This window comes from Vanacampus margaritifer, chromosome 1, assembly GCF_051991255.1.
Source record: "Vanacampus margaritifer isolate UIUO_Vmar chromosome 1, RoL_Vmar_1.0, whole genome shotgun sequence".
NCBI lineage: Eukaryota > Metazoa > Chordata > Actinopteri > Syngnathiformes > Syngnathidae > Vanacampus > Vanacampus margaritifer.
In genome coordinates, this window is record NC_135432.1 from 63,071,637 (window position 1) to 63,088,540 (window position 16,904).

At 39.5% G+C, this 16,904-nt stretch overlaps 1 protein-coding gene across 1 annotated transcript; it reads right to left on the reverse strand.

The window, feature by feature from the left end:
- Positions 1-4,970: 4,970 nt before the first annotated feature.
- tc2n (tandem C2 domains, nuclear) lies at positions 4,971-16,212 on the reverse strand. Its single transcript, XM_077581276.1, has 12 exons — positions 16,079-16,212; positions 15,515-15,586; positions 14,771-14,944; positions 13,643-13,816; positions 13,038-13,102; positions 12,864-12,933; positions 12,564-12,658; positions 11,509-11,625; positions 11,149-11,340; positions 8,682-8,796; positions 8,408-8,610; positions 4,971-6,737 (listed from the first exon to the last, which is right to left on the reverse strand). Exons 2-12 carry the CDS (start codon positions 15,582-15,584, stop codon positions 6,633-6,635), a joined length of 1,380 nt encoding a protein of 459 aa, XP_077437402.1. The 5' UTR covers positions 15,585-15,586; positions 16,079-16,212; the 3' UTR covers positions 4,971-6,632.
- Between the last annotated feature and the right edge of the window lie 692 nt (positions 16,213-16,904).

The window sequence follows — 16,904 nt, forward strand, 5'->3', positions numbered from 1 at the left end:
CACAAAATTTAGGTTCCGGCTTTTCCGGGTCGTGCTAATATGGTTTTAAAAATGACTGTACAAACTATTTTGATGTAAATATCGAATTTTGACAGGGAAATCCGACTTGAGTCGAAATTCGGTTTATATCGCCAGCATAGGAACGGAACTCCGCTGTAACTTGAGGACTCCCTGTATTTAGAATTTTGGGCTTTAGAAATGTTTGCAAATGGTAAATGAGATGCCTTGAATGATCTGAACATATTGAAGTTGGATTGGTTTGATTCGGACAAATAATATTGAGGGAGGAGTAAATAATGTCCTATGTCCTAATACTGTATGGGAACTTTGGGGGGTTAGAAATCTTCCATCTGTGCAAAAGAAATGGTGAATGACTCGAACAAATGATTTAAAATTCAAATGGAGATGATGTGTTGTGAATGGGTTATAATGTTTGGGGGAAGTTGGGCCTCGTTGGGAATGAAGGGTGACATATTGTGCGAAAGTTGTTGAATTTCAGAAAAACTGAATATTTGGAATATGTTCAATTAGGACTCAAATTATTTGGAAGTAGATGTATGTGAAAAAAAGTTGAAGGAATAAAATAAGGTTAGGTTTCTGGCCTTCAGCCTTTAACACAATAACGAAGAATAAAATTGAGAAAGTGAAGAAAAACAAGATTTTTTTTGTGAACGAGAGAGGCGAGGTTTATGAATGTGGGAATTCATTACGTGCGTGTATATGTGTTGAATTCCATTTTCCGTTCCATTAATTTGCTACTACTGCATTACTTTAATAGCAGTCATTGTAAAATATGACATTTTGACCCAAGTTTTGATTATTGTTATCTCCCATAAAAGAGTTTAAACTCCTATTCATCATGTTTGGCCTCAATTTGTCAGGATATCTACCAAACATTAAACACTTTGAACAAGGCAAATGCTGAGAACGTGATAACCGTTTACAGTTTTAATTGCACTTCACATAAAAGGGGTGAATGTGTTGGGATTATTATTATTTATTTATTGTTTTCACTTTTTGGGCCCTAATTACTCAACAAACAACATAATTATGGTATTGGTGATATATATTTTTTTAATTTATTTTCACTTTTACAGCAACTCTGGTTGCCATTTCTCCTCCAAAGTTTGCTAAGGTTATCTTTTGTTGGCAATAAACTTTCGTTGGAGATCATTTTCATTATGTTTGTGTGTGTGTGGAGTGCGTGTTCGCGAGTGGTGAGCAGTAACAAAGTTAATGTGCTTAAGTAGACTTTTAAGGTATCTGTACTTTACCCGAGTATTTATTTTTCTAAAAACGGACACCTGTACTTTCTTTACCTTACGTTGTCAAAATAGGCACATTGCTATTTTCAAAGTCTGGAGATGATGATATAATGTAAAAAAAAGAAAAAAAGAAAAAAAAGGAGAAGATGTAAATAGAGTACTGACAATTAATTGGTCTGGCATTGAGCTTCTTTTCTTTTTTTTTAACACACAATAGTATATCTACTTCAATTTAAGTAGGCCTAGACAGTGTGCCTCCTCTGGTGTAGAGCATTAAATACCCTATTATGGGTGTACGTGTGTATTGGATCGTGTGTGTGTGTGTCGGAATCTGCCTCATTTGTCATCACACTCATGCGTTTGTGTGCGTGTAAGGCTGTGAATCTGTCCCTCGACCGCCGCCGTCGCTGTGGCTGTACGCCGCGTGTGAATCATGGACGGCAAGCGGGCCCATAAAAGCCCCCGGGCTGTTAGCGGGGGATGGCTTTTGGGAATGATCACAAGCCTGTGTGGCTGCCGCGCTTCCATCTCTCCCCGAGTTGGCCGAGCGTACGGTCACGGCTGACGGCGGCCCCGATGGCCATCACGTCAGCGGCGATGATTGAACGTATGAAATATGGGCTCTTTGTCCGTGCTGTTGGGCGGGGTGGAGGTGAGCGGAAGAGGTCAGGGGAAGGGTGAAGGCAAAGGAAAATTGCCTGTTTGGAAAGAAAGCCTCTCTCTGCCGGCATCTTTTTTTTTCTCCTTTTCCTCGCATTCACAGTGAAAAACATTTGTCAGATCTGATGTGAGGGTGTTATTAAGGCATGTCTATATAATAGCAGCTGATTCCGGCTTCTTCTTCTTTTTTAAGATAAGATTTTAGGATGGATTGTTCCTTGTAGCACTTTATTGATTTCATAAATGACCGCAATCCCCGAACAAATCTGCAGTAATTACACGTGATTTCACTTTTGTTACTTGTTAAAGATGAGACTGACCTTAGAATTGTGACTTATTTTTGTTTCATCCCTTATCTAAAAAAGACAGAATTTAAGAAAAGTACGTCTTTATGGGAAGAGAGAGACTCCCCTCCCAGATGTGCAGTAATCTCTGCCACTGAGAGAGAGCCTCCATTATTATTGCCAAGTCAATCATTCATGAGTAGGATGCAAGCAAGCCAGGGCAGTCTTCTTACCAGTGCGACGTTACCACACTGCAAAAGAAGCTCAACAGTGCCCCCAACAGGAGGGAGGCCTCCACTCCTTTATCTAGTCTTTCTGCGAGTCCTTTTTTGGGGGGGCGTAAAAGTAGAGATTTATCAGGAGTATGATGGGCTCGTAAAAAATGAAATGTTCTACCGCCTCTACAGGATCTGCTGAAGGATATACGAGGCTGGAGGGGATTAAGGTGAACCCCAAGCTGGCCCCCGTCCAAACTATTCTTTGCCAAGGTTAGACCATCCTCTGGCCTTAATGCGCAGGCACGCACGCGCGCGCGCACACGTACGTACGCGTCCCAGCAGCCCCACACAAGCAAAAGGGAGTCACGCGCCACCTGCAACGACTGTGAGAGTGTAGGTTATTAATGAGCGCTTGTTCTAACAACCTCACAAAGGAGAAGAAGACACGCTGGGAAAAATGAGAGACGAATGTTAAGAGGAATGTCGGCGAAGGTGAAATCAGACGAGAGCGGGACGGATTTGCTGCAACGTTGAAGTAGAACTCCGTCAAGGATCACGCGTGTAGAAGGCGGATGTAAGAAAATTGGGCGTGTTTAATTGTCTTCATAAGCATGTAGTGACAACTGTAAATACAAAAATAAAGTCGCTACACACACACACATTGTAACGCCAATACAACAAAAACCTCAAAGTGCATTGATTGCACTACGATAAAAATTCGACGAAAATAAGCATTCATTTCCATGCTAGTGTGAACAAACGGCATTCCTGCCCGATAATTTTAATTGGATGGCACCGGATCGCGTTAAGTTCCGCTCCTGCGTTTTCTCTGTTCGCAAAACATGGCGTCCCGGAAGTGCGTCATCAGAAATTGGAAGTATGTTAAACGATCATATTTTTCCTTTAAACATTAATAAAATTGTCAATTACCATCCAAACAATTAACAAACTCTCGTTGATAACAGACTTGTTTTTAACATTATTATCCATTAAGAGGAATTTTATGGCCCCCACCCCTCGTATTTTGAGGCCCTAAGCAACTGCTCAGTTTTGCCTAATGGTAAGTCTGCCACTAGTGTGGGAAGCCTGATGGTACATTGTGAAGAAAGATGAAGCGAAAGTGTGATATGAGTGGGATTTAAGGGTCCCTACTCTGAAAGCTTGTAAGCAAGCAAGGCTAATAGGCTAATACCCTCACCACACGCGCACACACATACACGTTGTGTGTGATGAAGAGTGTTAAGGATGGCCGGTAATTGAATAATGACACTAACGCCGGTGATGGATGAGCTGACACTCTGCTCACTTCTCTCCCTCTGTCACTGTCATCTGTCTTTCAGCCAACTGAATGACCCCCTCCTTGCCTCACCCCACTTAGTTCTGTCCTGTTTCTGAAATATTAAGTCAAATAATAAATAAATAAAATGACGAACAATATGCTCTATGTGCGACCACTGGTCTAAACACGATATTCCGATTCATGTTATGTTTGTGGAATATAAATTAAGTCCGAAATATCCATCTGTTTTTAAGCCATCTCAGGGAGCGGCCATTTTGCCACTTGCTGTTGAATGGAAATGACATCACAGTGCCGAAGGGTTATGGTAACGACCATCTCGGCGCACTTAATATAAATAATAAATAATAAAATGCACACTTAATAAAATGCACACATGTTCATTTCAGAACCTTGCCCAATGAAACACTTATAAAATACAAGCAGGAACAAATATATGTAAAAATATATATATATAAAATTTTGCTTATCTTATTTTACTCGATGTTTTCTCTCTTTCTCTATTTTATCTACTCTAATCTATTTTCACTCACTGCATGTATGGACATGCGCCCAAACTGAGTGGGTTTGTCCATCTTGAACATTTAGCTAACGACCACATGAGGGCGCTCTAACACCAGACTACCAGTAAAAGGAAGTTTCTCCCCACGCGCACAAAATGAAATAAAAATAATTAAAATTCGTTCAGGACGCTGGTGTTTCTCCACATTTTTGCTTACTAAACAGGCTACTACTAACTAGCTAATGCTAAGCAGGTAAATATATTTAAAGAGAGGAAGACAGGCAAGATATGCTAAGCAGGTAAATATACAGTATTTAAAGATAAACAATATTACCTACATATATCATCTTTGGAGGTAATACAAAGTAAAAACACTTAATATTAACTATAATGACATAAAACGGCTACAAAATAATTTATATGATATTTAAACAAATAATCTCAATAATAATATAATAAATATTTGTTCTGTAATCGTAACCATAATAATAATATACAATTAATGACATATCTCAATTCTATTAATATTGTAATCAAATTGAATCTAATATTTTTTTATTATTATTGAATCTAATCATAATAAACTAACATTTCTGACATAGTTTGAAATAAAACAAATATTTATTAATCTTTGAAATAAAAGAACAACAAAAACAGTGTCTCATATCTCAAATTATCTTAATAGAAATGTCGTTAATCCATTCTGGCGTCCCCAGAAAAAACAACATTTTTTGTAATGTGATTTTTAATAGGCAAAATAAAACTTTATTCTTGTACTGTACTTTATAAAATAAAATTAAAAGCAAACAGTGATGATATCATTAAATAGAAGGTAAAGAAATTAAACTTTTTTTCACACGTTTTCTTTAATTTAATGGACAATGTGGTGCTCATTCTGGTGGTTCACGCCTTGGCCATTTGAGGGCAGCAAAAAACAGATAGATAAACACAAGCGATTGTGACGGCGTCACTCTTGCAAAACAGCGCTCCGCCATTTTGTCTTGTGTCACTGTCGTTTGGTTTATCGGCAATTCCGCCATTCTTGCGCAATGATTGGTGGCCATTTCCCAAAACATTACATGACGCTGAAATTGGCGCTTTTACGCAATCTAATACAAAAAAAAATGGCCTGGAGGAATTGATTGTTATTCTTCTCTCTTGCTGTTTGCCTTGACATTTCTCAATTGGCAGTTGTTGACCTATTTTATGATAAAGGGTCCTGTTCCCTTGATGGCCGCCAACGTGTGACTAACGCTTCCTGTCAAAGTCCTCAGCAAAAGCGCAGGCACACAATGACGCCTGTGTTTAATTGCGCGGAATAATACAAACATTAAATACGCTATCAAAAAATAAAAGTGCTTTACGGCAACTAAAATTTGAATACTACTCAAACATGAATGTAAACAATATTCAACAAGTTACAACAACAAAAAGTACACGCAACATTCAAGCGACAATGAAATGAAATGTTTCAAAATCTACTTCATAAGTGTGCTAGACCGACCAATAACTCACACCTGCAACCGATACATTCAAATGGTTAGTAAGTTATTCAAACGGGCAATAGCATGAATCAATTAGTGTAGTTGGCTGACCAGTAACAAAAATTTCCGAGTAAACTAAAGGGCTTTAGACCGCCCAATAACGCAAACATGTTATTAAGTGTACAGTATTACACTGACCAGTACAATGCAGCAAGTGAATAACTTATTAGAAAGACCAATAACAAGAATCTGTTCATTTGTGTATTAGACCAGGAAGTCATTCTATTAAACTCAAATATGTAAGTAAATTAGACCAAACAAAAACTCAAACCTGCTTGTAAAAGTATTAGATGACCAATTCCTGTACTGTAGACCGACTAATAACTCAAAGCTGTTCATATTATGTGTATTAAACAGACCAGTGAATTAACTGTAGTAGACCGACCAATAACTGAAACATTAGTAAATTAGACTGACCAAAAAGTCTAACCTGATTGTAAAAGTATTAGACGAGCAAAAGCTGTAGTGCTTTACACCGACCAAAAACGCAAATCTATTCATATGTGCATTACACCGAACAGAAATTCAAGCATATAAGACCGACCAATAACAAAAATTTTTTAGTAAATTGGACCGACCATTAACGCAAACATGTTAATATATTAAACCGACCAATAACTCAAACCTATTTGTATATGTATTAGTCCAACTAGTAGGTCATGTATATTAGAACGACCTATAACTCAAGCGTAATAATATTCTGCTCCTGCAGTACGCCAGTGAACATGTGAAGTTCGTGAATGTGAGGAATATGAGCGGGTTGTCAGTCTTTTCTGTCCCAGCTGTCAGTCATTGTGACAAATTGTGTGTTGTGGTGCAATTTTTTTTTTTAAAAAAACACACAGAAGAAGCAAAGGTCACTTTAGGTCACGGTGTGCCACACCGCCACCACTTTCTCAGGATGCTCCATCGTGTCCTTCCAGTGATCTGCGGCTTCCTGAGTGAAGCTGTCCAATCCCAGCTGGACCTGCGCAATCAACCACAAATGCAACCTCAGCAACATGGACCCGACTCTTACCTGTATTAGACTGACCAATAACTCCAACACGCCCTTAAGTTAAGTTTATTAGACTGGTCAACAACCCAGACCAATAACTCAAACCTGTTAGTAAGTGTATTAGACCGACCAATAACTTGAACACGTAACCATATTAGATCGACCAATAGCTCAAGTGGATTAGAGGGCCAATAACTCAAACCTGCTAGTAAATGTATTAGACTAACTAAAAACTCAAGTGTATTAGACCGAGCAATAACTTAAACCCGTTGGTATGTGTGTGAGAAGGACCAATAACTCAAACCTATTAGTAGATGCATTAGAATGGCCAATAATTCAAGTTGATTAGGCCGACCAATGACTAAAACTAATAACTCAAACCCCTTAGTAAATGTTATAACTAGACCGACCTATAACTTAAATTCGTAGGCATATTAGACCAAACAATAACTTAAATTTATTAGACTGACCAATAATAACTCAAGTGTATTAGACCAACCAATAACTTGAACACTGGTCAACAACCCATGCCATTTTGTTGGACAGACCAATAACTCAAACCTGCTAGTAAATGTATTAGACTAACTAAAAACTCAAGTGTATTAGACCGAGCAATGACTTACACCTGTTAGTATGTTTGATAGAACTCAAGCGTGTCAGACCAACCAGTAACTTAAACCTGTTGGTATGTGTGTGAGAAGGACCAATAACTCAAACCTATTAGTAGATGCATTAGAATGGCCAATAATTCAAGTTGATTAGGCCGACCAATGACTAAAACTAATAACTCAAACCCCTTAGTAAATGTTATAACTAGACCGACCTATAACTTGAATTCGTAGGCATATTAGACCAAACAATAACTTACATTTATTAGACTGACCAATAATAACTCAAGTGTATTAGACCGACCAATAACTTGAACACTGGTCAACAACCCATGCCATTTTGTTGGACAGACCAATAACTCAAACCTGTTAGTAAGTGTATTAGACCGACCAATAACTTGAACACGTAACCGTATTGGACCGACCAATAGCTCAAGTGGATTAGAGGACCAATAACTCCAACCTGCTAGTAAATGTATTAGACTAACTAAAAACTCAAGTGTGTTAGACCGAGCAATGACTTACACCTGTTAGTATGTTTGATAGAACTCAAGCGTGTCAGACCAACCAGTAACTTAAACCTGTTGGTATGAGTGTGAGAAGGACCAATAACTCAAACCTATTAGTAGATGTATTAGAATGGCCAATAATTAAAGTTGATTAGGCCGACCAATGACTAAAACTAATAACTCAAACCCCTTAGTAAATGTTATAACTAGACCGACCTATAACTTGAATACGTAGGCCCATTAGACCCAACAATAACTTACATTTATTAGACTGACCAATAACTCAAGTGTGTTAGACCGACCAATAACTTGAACACTGGTCAACAACCCCAACCCATACCATTTTGTTGGACAGACCAATAACTCAAACCTGTTAGTAAGTGCATTAGACCGACCAATAACTTGAACACGTAACCGTATTGGAGCGACCAATAGCTCAAGTGGATTAGACTGACCAGTAACAAAAAAAACCTGTTATAGACCAACCAATAACTGAATTCTATTAGACCGACCAATAACTGACCTGTCCAACACACTGTTTCCTCTTGACCGAGCTGCAGCTGAAGAGTTTGACCGAGAGCTCGCATCCGGCCGGGTGCAGGGTGCCCATGTCCAAGTTAAAGGTGTCCGCCCACTGACACTGCCCCCTGGTGGCTTTGAGCGCTGGCGTCTTCTTCTTGGCCAGCAACCCGTCGGCCCCGTGCATCTCCACGCTCACCGCATACGCTGCCGGAGAAATCATCATCGTGATAATAAGAATGAAATGTTGCTGATGTGAATATGCGGTGGCAGGTTACCTGGTGGGAGGGGCGAGGAGCAGGCCGGCAGGTTTTGGGCGGCGAGGACTCGGACTTGCATGCGTCTGCAGACGGCCTGGAAGCAGGTTGACACGTGCAGCTGGCATCCTCGCCCCTGAAGAACAACAAATGCAACCTTCACTTGGAAGATAAATTGCTTATATATATAAAAAAATATATTTATTTTTTGCAGGTTTTATTAGACAATAAAAATATTATGACGAATCATCATATCATGCCCCTTATTTTTGCTAATAATGATCATGATCATCATCTCATGTAATATTCAATCTGACTTGAATGACATTTGCTATGTGAATGCAGGGCCGGGGTCAAAACCGAATTAAATACAGATCTGATCCAGATTTGCCATAATGTAAACAGGGTATGGAAAAATCCCATTAAACATTTTCACATGCTTACATCCCACTTTTGCCATTTTTTTTTCCCAATCTGGACCTCAATTTTGCTCTTTTGTCGACATTAATGATTCACTACCCCGCTTTGAAGCCTTGGCGGAGGTCATCTGTTCTTGTTTTGACTTTCTAGGTCGCTATCTAAGAAGCAGGTGGAAGCAGTCCTTCCATCTTGAACCCTTCCAAGTAAATGACTGCAGTGATTGCAACAAAATGGAGCTTTTGTGTGCGCTGGGAAGGCAAACGGGGACGAGAAAAAAAAAAACATTGTCCCTCCGAGGATGTGTGCACGCCATAAACCTCCCCATTTATCAACAGAAAAAAAATGACGTGTGTGCTCTTGATGTGCTTTGAAGTCAAAATAATAACAAACTTTCTCTTCAGAATACGTGATTGCCGTGTCATGCATCTTGCATAGATAAACAACCAGTCAATCCGGAATGTTCCCTCTCACGTAAGGAAACGGGAAGGAGTGTTTGGCCCTAACAGCTGTGCAGCGAGTCGGGCCGCATTTCACCGCAGCCCAGAATAAAACTGGTTTATGAGGGAGGCCCGTCATCGGCGCTGATTAGCTGACACATTGTGCAAACGTTAGCCCGTAGTCGTCTGCCGCTACCCTGGCACATACAAATTTGCAGCAATGTACAACGGGAGTCGCCCAGTTGCGTTTTAGCGATCCAGATTGGATCTGGATTCAATTTAATTTGACTGTTGCAGTGTATACACAAACCACTTTTAGTATTATTTTGAAATAAACGTAAATTTCCATGTTGTGTGCCCACAACTCAGGTTTCATTTAAGATTTTTGATTTACAAGTGAGTGAGTGATTTTTCATGTCACATTTACACATTTGCGTTTACATTAAGGCAAAGAAAAGAGCAATCCAGATCAGATCCAGTTTGAACTTCATTTCTTGATTTGACCATGAAACTGCACAAATACCAAATTTCAGGAAAAATGTTGAATTTACTAATAATGGAAATTGACAAGATATTTTCCATGTTGCATTTACATTAAGGCAAAGAAAAGAGAAATCCAGATCAGATCCAGTTTGAACTTCATTTCTTGATTTGACCATGAAACTGCACACATACCAAATTTCAGTAAAAATGTTGAATTTACTAATAATGGAAATTTACAAGATATTTTCCATGTTGCATTTATATTAAGGCAAATAAAAAAGCAATCCAGATCAGATCCAGTTTGAACTTCATTTCTTGATTTGACCATGAAACTGCACACATACCAAATTTCAATGAAAATGTTGAATTTACTAATGATGGAAATTGACAAGATATTTTCCATGTTGCATTAACATTAAGACAAAGAAAAGAGCAATCCAGATCAGATCCAGTTTGAACTTAATTTCTTGATTTGACCATGAAACTGCACACATACCAAATTTCAGTAAAAATGTTGAATTTACTAATAATGGAAATTGACAAGATATTTTCCATGTTGCATTTACATTAAGGCAAATAAAAAAGCAATCCAGATCAGATCCAGTTTGAACTTCATTTCTTGATTTGACCATGAAACTGCACACATACCAAATTTCAATGAAAATGTTGAATTTACTAATGATGGAAATTGACAAGATATTTTCCATGTTGCATTAACATTAAGACAAAGAAAAGAGCAATCCAGATCAGATCCAGTTTGAACTTAATTTCTTGATTTGACCATGAAACTGCACACATACCAAATTTCAGTAAAAATGTTGAATTTACTAATAATGGAAATTGACAAGATATTTTCCATGTTGCATTTACATTAAGGCAAATAAAAAAGCAATCCAGATCAGATCCAGTTTGAACTTCATTTCTTGATTTGACCATGAAACTGCACAGATACCAAATTTCAATGAAAATGTTGAATTTACCAATGATGGAAATTTACAAGATAGGTCAAGTCTGGTTCACATTTAATTAGGTTTACCATGTTGTGTTTACACTGCAACAAAAGTGCAATAGGGATCAGAACTGGATTGAACTTGATTTGACCCTGTACATGTCATCCAAGTGTGATTTCTCGCTCTGCGGGTACTCACGGGGGACTTGCCCGGGGCTCTGAGGGGCAGCCACTGCTCGCTCTCGTGCGGGCCAAGCGTCCGCAGCGACAGGACACACTCGCCCGCCGTGCGCTTCCTGGCCCCGTGCGTCTGCACCTTGAGCTGCAGGGCGCTGGAGCGGAGGCTCTCCAGGCTCAGCGCAAACACAAAAGTCTCCATGAAGGACGCATGCTGCGTGACGACAAAAGCAAAGATGGCTGAAAAAGGTCACGCCGCTTCGGAATAATAGCGGTAACAGCTTGAGTGCACAGCACGGGTTCGCTTAGCAAACATGTTGAGTCGAAAGCGATGTTGACGCGCATTCCTGTACCTCTGAAATGTCGAAAAAGTTTCCCGTACCTGAGAGTATTCCTTGATGGACGTCTTGAATTGGACCGGTTTGGGTAGCGTGATGACACCTTTGATTTGGATCTTTGTCTTCTGGCCTACTTTCACCGGCAGGTTGAGTTGTGAACACTAATGAGGGGGAAAAAAACAGGTGACAGTTTTTGAGTTGTTTTGACATTTGGGGCACTGCCCCACCGGATCCGGAGCTTTTAATTGGCAGTCATTTTTGAAATGCCACTTCCTGTTCCTGCCTTGTGAAGAGGAATAAAATATTTGTCCTCTTTGCGTGTTCCAAAACTTGAAGACAGATTTAATGTAAGAAAAAACACCTTTGCAAAAATTATTTTAATCTACCAGAGATCTCTGGACATCGTAACAGACTCCAATTCATCACTTAACAGGTGGAATTCAGAGCGCCGAAAGTGTCTCTTCCGCGTGTAAAATGGCTTCTTATAGTTAAAACCGACCGCCTCTCTTTCATTTGTAGACAAAACATACTCTCTGGGTACTTTTCCATGAGCGATGGCGAAAACAGAGTCAGGGGTGCGTGTTCGAAACAGATTCTGTTCTCAAGGACCAAATGTGTTTTCCCACAGAGAAGGAACTTCTAGACCAAATAATATGTCCCAGCTTAAGGTCAAATTATACTGAGTTCAACACTACTTGCTTTACACGTCGATAAAACCTTTCAACATGGTTAATATAAAGAATTAAGATGTTAATAATGTATAACAATGGTTAATATATGAAAATAAAGAATTTAAATGTTAATAATATCTAACACTTGCTAACATGCCCTTTAATATGCTCAGCAACATCTTTATCTCTATTTTCCAAGGAAATAGCATAGAATTGTTTTTTTTAGCACAAGCTAACCAACAGTAGTTGAATCATATCTTTGGACAGATTTCAGGTAAGAAAGCAGTGCCTTGTCCCGAATTCGATCCGTTGCGCTTGCCGTTTATGTTTCATTGTGAGCGTGTTAACACAGAGGGTCCATTGAACGCGCCCAAGGGCGCACAAAGGACGCCATTGTCCCGGTGGGGACCCAAACAGTGAAACCGTACCTGGACCAGCGTGATCCACACCTGCTCCATCTCCTCCCGGTAGCTCAGTCGGACACACAACTTCCCCAGGTTGTCACCCAGCAGCGAGAAAGATTCTGCAAGGTACCAGGAACGTAATATCAAGTGCGTGTGTGTGTGTGTGGCTCGGGGGCGAACATACTTGAGCCCCCATAAATTTTGCCTAGCGACCTGTGACGTTGTTAAGAACGGACACATTGCCTAGAGAGTATTTAAAAAGGGTTTTTGACTTCACGAACGTAACCCCGACAGTGGACGGGGGATTCCTGTATTCATTTGTACCTGTGCTGCTTTGAGTGGAGTCAGTGATGTAAGCCGGACTGCTGAGGACACTGCACACGGAATCAAAGCTCTGCAGGAGAAAAGTAGGTTATGTAATGTTATGCAACATGTATGTAATGTGCATAATGGGTTGACTTTGATATGAAAAGACCAAACAATAGGAAGGAGTCTAACCTTGATGTGAGGACCCTGAAAGTTGGTGACCTCAGTCATAGACCGACTTAGTCGCTCATTAGTGTCTGCAGCCAGAAAAAGGCAAATATTACTTTCATCTTGCAAAAAAAAATAATAATAAGGGGAAAAAAAAGCAAATACGCATCAGGGGCAAGCGAGAAAATGCCCCACTACATTCTGCCTAGCAACAAGTGGCATTGTATACATTTTATTTAAGTGCATCCATTAGCAACGAAAGAATGCTAATTTGCCACAATTAACTATTAAATATTATTGTATAATTTCAATTGGGGCAAGCGGGGAAGTGCCCTACCAAATTCTGCCTAGCAACAAGTGACGTTGTAATAAAACTGACAACAATCAAATCATAGTTGTCAGATCCTGCTGAAATGTTATTTTCACACCCTCAGGTTGGGAACAACTTAAAGTGTACAATAGCTTTAAAAAAAAAATAAATAAATAAAGCTAATTAGCTAATAGCTAATAGTATTAGGGGCAAGATGGGAAGTGCCCCTCTACACCTGACAGGATTAAAATTCATACTCATATGTTATGAGAATCAAAACATTATTATTAGTTATTAGTTTCGGTGGGGGTCTTCGTACCTGAGTAGCTTTTATTGGTCCCAATTTCCCGAGGGTTCAGGCCCGACGAGGCCCTCTCGGGACCCGTGGCTACAGCGACGGTGCGCAGCTTGGCCTCTGAGCTGTACGTGAACGGAGCGGAGGCGGGCGTCAACAGCTCGGCCTTCCTCTGAGCGTAAGTGAAGCGGGTTGCGCCTTGGGCACAAAAAAAGTAGCAAAGGAGGTCAGCGGTGCCCACCCAGTGACCACACGGAGAGAAGGTAAACGTCCAAACAGGACATCCTGCTCGCATCATTGAGTCACGCCTCAGTGACTTCTGAGCACATTTTAATCAAAGTCAAGACCCATCAGGGCTTTCTTGTATTTTAGCATCTCAATGTCCTTGTATTGCGCAGATTTAGAGAACAAAATGGTTAAAACAAAAAAAAAAAATGCTAATTATAGACAGACAGACAGATAGGTAGATAGATAGATACTGTAGCTAGCTAGATAGTTAGCTAGATGGCCAAATACACAGCTATAGCTAGCTACATACATACTGTAGCTAGCTAGATAGCTATAGATAGATAGATTAGCTATCTATAGATAGATAAACTATCTATAGATAGATTAGCTAGCTATAGATAGATAGATACTGTAGCTAGCTAGATAGTTAGCTAGCTAGCCAAATATACAGGTATAGCTAGCTACATACATATTGTAGCTAGCTAAATAGCTATAGATAGAGAGATTAGCTAGCTGAAGATAGATAAATTAGCTAGCTATAGAGAGATAGATTAGCTAGCTATAGATAGATAGATAGATAGATAGATAGATAGATTAGCTAGCTATAGATGTGTGTCCCTGCCAAGTGACAAGTGACATTGCAAATGTGTGACGTGCCCAGGCAAAAGAATATGAACGATTTAATTGGTCTAAAAGAAATGTTGAAAGCGTTGTTGTCCTTTTATAGGTCATGCATGGTGTGTGAGTGTGTAATTAAATACAAAGGGAGTTACTTAAAATACTGTCATGAAGCCTGTCTGCAGTGTTAAATGGAAAGTTGACCTCCCCCAAGGCCCAACGTGTACTCCTGCTTTCATTTGACTAATCTTATTTGCTGATAAATGACAGAAAAGGAGGAAAAAATTGTGCGTCAAACATACATACCGGGCGTCCCGTACTGGAGGTTCGAGAAAGTGTCGGCTTCGGGCTGCACGTACGATGTCTTCAAGGTTGGCAGGACAAACGGGACCTCCCTCCCGTCAGGGGGCATCTTGGACAGGAGGTAGTCTTCTTGAACCCCCCAATGTTTGGGGGTGACGGGTAGCTGCACTGCAATGCCTTTGAGAGATAAATGATCAAAAAAAAATAAATCAGTTATTGTTTTTATTGGTGAATTGGGATTTAGGGGCAAGTGAGGAAGTGCCCCACCTCTACATAAAATGTCATACTGAGTGTTAAGTTGTGCGTTAAAATACTTGTGCATCAACTTCTGCCTTAACAACAACACAAATCTGTTTGACCAATAATTTTTTGGGCTTATTTGCGTGACGGGCAAGCAGCAAAGTGCCCCACCACATTCAGACAATGTGACATTTTCTAAAATGAAGAGCTCATACACAAAAGCCATAAAGCGGCATTTGGATAAATATAGAGCCACGCCTACAGGGGGACGGCCTATCACGGCATTGTTCAATGGTGCATTCGCAAACACTGAAAAACAATTACAAAACTAAATTGTGTAATATTATAGTGAAAACCCCTAAATAAAAGTTGCCGCTTTAACCCGGAACCAGCAAAAAAAAATTTTTTTTACTCAATTCACAAAAATGAACATGTCCTTTTTCTACCATATGGGGCAGCGAGCCCCGCTGCCCCGAGGCTGACAATCACTGCTGCGTTGAACTTCACCTTTCGTCTCCTCTGGCTCGCTCTCTTGCCTTTTAATCAGCCTCTTGCAGCAGTTTTTGATGCACTCCATGCCTGAAAACAAAACAAAAAAAGTTTCCACAAATATGCATTTTTAGTAGCAATATACCAAATATGTGAATTCAATTAAATTTCTTTCTTTAACACACAAACCCCCCAAAAATATTGAAAACGTGTTAACTTAAAAAAATTTAAAAAAATCATAAAATAATCAATTACTAGGCTTTTTTTTTAAAAATTATTATTACTGAAACCACAAATAGGTGAGTATATCTTTTTAATGTTGAATGTATATACTTGCCGACTCAATTCCGAAAGGTCATCAAAAGTTTGTGATGAATTAATTCGCAATCAAGTTAACACATAATCAAACGAATGACTGAATAACTTCAGTATAACCATAAAATCTAAACAGCAGTATTTCACATAGAAGTGAAAGTGGAAGGAAGTTGTAATTAAAATAATTAGTCAAGCATAAAATGATGTCAAATGGATCCCAAATGTGTGGTTTGCAAAAAAAAAGATCAATAAAAAGTCAAGACTCACCCAGACTGTGTGTTCTTTCATTGAAGAGAGGATTTTTTTTCTTTCTTTCTTTCTTTTTGTTTTGTTTTTGCTGCTGGTGCGCCTCCGGGCCAGTCAAAGTCAACACAAGAATGACGAGAAATGCCAGCGGTGAACGTTTATGCTCCGCCTCCTTTCTTCCACCTCCCTCCAGCCTCCCTCCTTCCCATACGAGCATCTTTTTAATCTGTTCACGGTAAAAGCGGGATGGCTGTTGTTTGGAACTTAGTCCTAATTCAAACATGTCAAAATAAAATGTCAAAATAAATGCGACATGTTGTACCTGATTTTCATTCACTGTGAATCAATCATTTTTTTCTTCACTTAAAAAAATTTTAATCATCAAGAAGACTTGCTACTCAAGTCTATCTTGTTAGTTGTATCTGTTGCATGCGCGTGTACACTATACAAGCTATCAAATGTCTTTTAAAAGAGCCAAATATCCAAAGCTCCTCCTCCTTCTCTCCTGATGTGGACGTGTCTCATTCCCGGACTGATGCTGCGTTTGTGCCGTCTTCCCTGAAGTGCAAAGAGCACAGATTTACTTGAAGCGGAATGTATTTCCTTTGCCTCAATGCTGATGTCATCTCATTGTTTGATCGTCTTAAGGATCAAGTGGGCCAACACGTTTGCCTCGCTCCGCAGCTCACCTGCATCTGTAGAGTTTAAGTTTAGAGATCCACTTGGAAAGTCACAAATATTTTACTGGTAAGTTGTTGTCTTTTAGTCTTTCAGCTCAGCAATAGAAGTACAGGAAATGAATGGATGGGGTGAATTGGAAAAGAAACAAAAGCAAAAAGGCACTGCA

Coding starts and splice junctions, on each gene's coding strand:
- tc2n (XM_077581276.1), bottom strand. CDS start 15,584: ATGGAGTGCATCAAAAACTGCTGCAAGAGGCTGATTAAAAGGCAAGAG. Junction 14,945..15,514: donor CGAGCCAGAGGAGACGAAAG/GTGAAGTTCAAC, acceptor TATCTCTCAAAG/GCATTGCAGTGCAGCTACCC. Junction 11,341..11,508: donor CCATCAAGGAATACTCTCAG/GTACGGGAAACT, acceptor GTCGTCACGCAG/CATGCGTCCTTCATGGAGAC.